A 4,223-nucleotide genomic window follows, 5' to 3' on the forward strand; every position below is an offset into this window, starting at 1 on the left:
TTAGGTCCATCTCACTTTCTGCCTCCCTGCCTCTCCGGGTGTAGCCAGGAGGCATGGCATCAGGTCTATAAATGGCTGTCTCCCAAGATAGTAATGAACCTATTTGCCTATGTCAGCTGCTGTTATTAATAGGAATTGTTGGCATCACCCAGATTCTGTGCTTGACTGTGAAACCATTAGTTGTCAGAGATGGAAATCTCTTCATAATCAAAGCCACAAGGGCTGGTTTGAGCTCAGTCCTATAAGGGATCATGAGATGAGAGTGTAACATCTTCTGGAGGGTTGGCTGGCCAGCTACTCAGGCACAGCCACAGAAAAGAGCGAGAGCAGGGCCTGGAGCTCAGCTTTGCCAGGGCAGAACTCTGACCTGCCAGTGAGAGTACTCAGCTTCCTGGCGGCATTTGTTGCAGTGGATCGTACTTTTTTTTATTTTATTTTATTGGGGAATAGTGTGTTTGTCCAGGACCCATCAGCTCCAAGTCAAGTAGGTGTTTCAGTCTAGTTGTGGAGGGCGCAGCTCAGTTGCCTATGTGGGTATTGAGCCAGCAATCTTGGTGTTCTGAGCACTGCGCTCTAAGCAACTGAGCTAACCAACTGCCTTGTTTCTTGGAATGCTCCTCTTGGCTCCAGTGCCTTGCCTTTGCTCCAGCCTTCTTCCTGGGCCAGCTCATTTCTCTACCTGACCTCTGACGGTTGGTGCTCTCCTGAGAGCAGTCCTCTCCTGTGGTTCACTGTCGTTCTGGGTGATTTCTTCTAGTCCTGAAGCTTTGGAGCCTAAAAATGTAACTGCTGATGATTCCCAAATGCATATCGCAGCCCTGAGCTGCTTGTTCGCTTGCCTTCTCGCAATCCATTCTCATAGACGCTAGACCCATCATTTTAAAGATGAATCAGATTGTCTCACTCTCCTCTTTAACACCCTTCTGTGACTTCCCTTTGCAGGCAGAAGAAAACCCTGATTGATGCCTTACCATGACCCACAGAGCCCTGTGTGGACTGGCTCCTGCCTCTTTATTTAACTTCATCTCATCCCACCTCCCCTATTGACTATATTCCAGCCACACTGGACTCCTTTCTGCTTCACCAACTCAGGCCCTTTGTACCTGCTGTTCTCACTACCCGTAANGTATTTCATTATTTCTCACCCAGGATCCATTATAATCCCTAATTGCCTCTATTCTTTCCCTCTTTCAACTCACCTTCCATACAGCTGTCAGTGATCCCTAAAATGCAAATCCAGTGGTGTCATTCTCCTGTTTAAAATCCCTCAATGACTTTCCATTGTCTTCTGAGTAAAATCCAAATTCCTTAACATGGCATATATTGCTCACAGACCCTAGCCACATACCCCTTTATACCCTGCTATTACTATCCCTAATTCTCTATGTCCCAGAATGCACCATGTATTCTCATACCTCCACATCTTTGCACATGCAGAAATAAAGAAGTTAAGCCACTAGGAAAAGGCTATGCCAGGGGTCAATCCAGGATTGCCTGCCTCCAAAGCCTTTCTCTTGTTACTTGTCCCAGTAGTGGACACCATGATTCAGGAACCTTCTCCCCTGGACAAATGCTGGATAGATACAATTTGTGGCTCTGGGCTCCCCTCTTTATAGTTTGTGAAGATACCTCCTTATTGCTCTTGTTTTCAGACAAGGTACAAATGAATTGGTTACATCACAATTTTAATAACTTCATACTCTTGATTAACTTTGATCCCTTTGACAATGTTCCCAAATCTCAGCTACCCATTTTCTTAAAAATGTTTATGATAATAACTTCTAAATATGGCTGATCTTATCCAAGACACTGTTAATCTTTATTGATTTATTTCTGTGATTGCTGAATGCATGCCCCTTTTTAAAAAAACAATGTTTTAATGTAGCTTATAAAATAGATTGATGGGTGGATAAAGGGATGAGTAAATGGACATGTGACNCCCCCCTCAACTTAGACTGAATGTGGCACCTTGAGCTGAGCACCTGCATGGGATGGTGGACTATGCACCCTCCCTTAGAGCTGAGCTTGCGCCCTCCACAACTAAGATTGAAGGACAACAGCTTGACTTGGAGCTGATGGGTCCTGGAAAAACACCATGTTCCCCTTCCCCAATTCCCCAATAAAATCTTTTTAAAAAAAACAAAAAGAAAAAGAAAAAAGTGTGACTAATAGTATCCACAGGGTACTATTATCCTGAGGTAACAGGGTAATAATAAATAATAAAATAATAATTTATAGTTATCATGAAATAATAAAAAGAAAGGGAGAGAGATCGCAAGATGGGCCTTTGAGATGCTGATTAGATTTCTTGAACTGGGTAGTGATTAAATGGATGTTCACCAAAACTATTTGTTATAGAATTTGTATAAGTGTTATACTTCACAAAACATGTTAAAAGTAATACCCATTTCACAGAGTTATTATGAGAATGAAATAAAGTCATTCATCTCTGGTTTTACAGAGCTTGGGCACATAGCTAGTTTTCTATTAAAAAAAAAAGGCTATATATTATTGTCATTAAAGGACCCTTTGTCAATAATTGACTGGGTAGGCTAGGAAAGGATATATTTGGGCCATGTCCCCTGACTGTGTCTCCCTCCTGAACGCAGTTTCACAGATCCTGCCATCTCCATGGACCTCCTCCGAGCTGTCCTGCAGCCGAGCATCAATGAGGAGATCCAGACGGTCTTCAACAAGTACATGAAGGTGAGAGGGACACGAAGATAAAACATTAACAGGGAAAAAGATTCATGGGCAGTCCTTTACTGCATTGCTACCTCCCTGGCTCTCTCTAGCACACACAGGTATCTAAATTTTCCCAATTCTGAACCCCCAAGAACTTATTTCCCTCTTTGGGGGTAATTTCAATACCTCTTTTGTGAAGCCGTTGTGAGGATGAAATGACTTAAGTGTAATGTGCTCAGAACTGTGCTCGAAAAATAGCAAGTGTTTTTATTACTTGTTGAATAATGTCACCATTGTTATTACTTAAAATTCTTTTCTAGCACTATCAATTACATGGTTCTACCTGAATGCCCCATGGATGCTTCAAACCCAGAATATGNTTAAGTCCATTAGCCACTTGGCAGGAGAGAGCCATCTTTAAAGCAAGGCTCTCCCTGCTTAGAGGCCCTCCGTGACTCCTCGTTACCCACAGAATAAATAAAATGCAAACCCCTAAACCAGGTGTACTGGGGCTCCGCCCCGTCTCTGCGTCTCTGTCCAGCCTCATTAATTACCACTCCCTAATTTGCACTCTCTCTTAGCAACGCAGAATTGCTTATAGTCTCTCCAGCATGCCAAGTCAGCTGTCACCTGCCTTGTTCGTGCTGCCCCTCCTTCTCCCCGTCTGCCCTAACTCCCGCTAACCTTTGCAGGATCAACTTGGCAATGACCTCTTCAGGGAAACCTTCTTGTTACCCACCGCCCATGGTACCCCTCACACCCTGCACTCACCTGTATCACTGCCCATCTCACGATGGTATAATTTTCTGTACATATATCTGGCCCCCTAGAGGACAGAAACTGTCTTACCCATCTCTTCATCCCCAGTGTCTAGCACAGGGCCTAGCATGTGGTAAGTACCCGGTTTCTTGAGTCAGCTGTGTGTTGGATAATGGACAAGGGTGGTGGTGGTAGACAGCCAGGGGAGGGGTGTTTCCGTCATGCCCACCAGGTAAACCACGCCCTCACCAGCCTCTCTGTTTTGCGTAGTGGGACCCAGCTCGGCTGAATGAATCTACCACCTTTGTGTTGGGATCTCGAGCCAACAAGTAAGTCTAAGAGCTTTGGCGCTGAGGGAGGGGGAAGCTCGGGTCCGCCACTAGGACTGCAAGTGCTGGAATGCTTACCTCTCGTCTGTTACTTTACAGGGCCCTGGGGATGGGGGGCACCAGAGGGAGAATCTACATCAAGCACCCACACCTCTTTAAGGTAGGTGAGTGCTGGGAGTTAGGCAGGCCATTGCACTGGAGTAGATGGCATTGGGAACTCCAGATGGCACAGAGGAGCTTGGTCAGACACTGATCTGGGAGTCAGGACATCTGGCTTTGACCTTAACCTTTTGTAATTTATGCAACACCTCTGTGCCTCAAAATAATAGCTGCTTTCCTTGTGTGTTTATTGTATACCAAACATAGTTTTAGGTGCTGCACTTACATTATTTCATGGAACTGTCCTTTAAGATAGGTATTGTCATGCTTATCTTACAAGCTTAAAAAAAA

At 44.6% G+C, this 4,223-nt stretch overlaps 1 protein-coding gene across 1 annotated transcript in view; it reads left to right on the top strand.

Annotated features, from left to right (window-relative positions):
- Positions 1 to 2,742, top strand: part of DNTTIP1 (deoxynucleotidyltransferase terminal interacting protein 1) — a 7,173-nt gene extending 4,431 nt beyond the window's left edge. Inside the window, exon 3 of the mRNA XM_019637079.1 lies at positions 2,610 to 2,742. Within this exon, the coding sequence (XP_019492624.1) occupies positions 2,610 to 2,727 (118 nt within the window). The 3' untranslated portion in view covers positions 2,728 to 2,742. The remainder of the gene's footprint in view (positions 1 to 2,609) is intronic.
- The last annotated feature ends 1,481 nt before the right edge of the window (positions 2,743 to 4,223 follow it).

The sequence above is a fragment of the Hipposideros armiger genome, unplaced genomic scaffold (genome assembly GCF_001890085.2).
Source record: "Hipposideros armiger isolate ML-2016 unplaced genomic scaffold, ASM189008v1 scaffold_31, whole genome shotgun sequence".
NCBI lineage: Eukaryota > Metazoa > Chordata > Mammalia > Chiroptera > Hipposideridae > Hipposideros > Hipposideros armiger.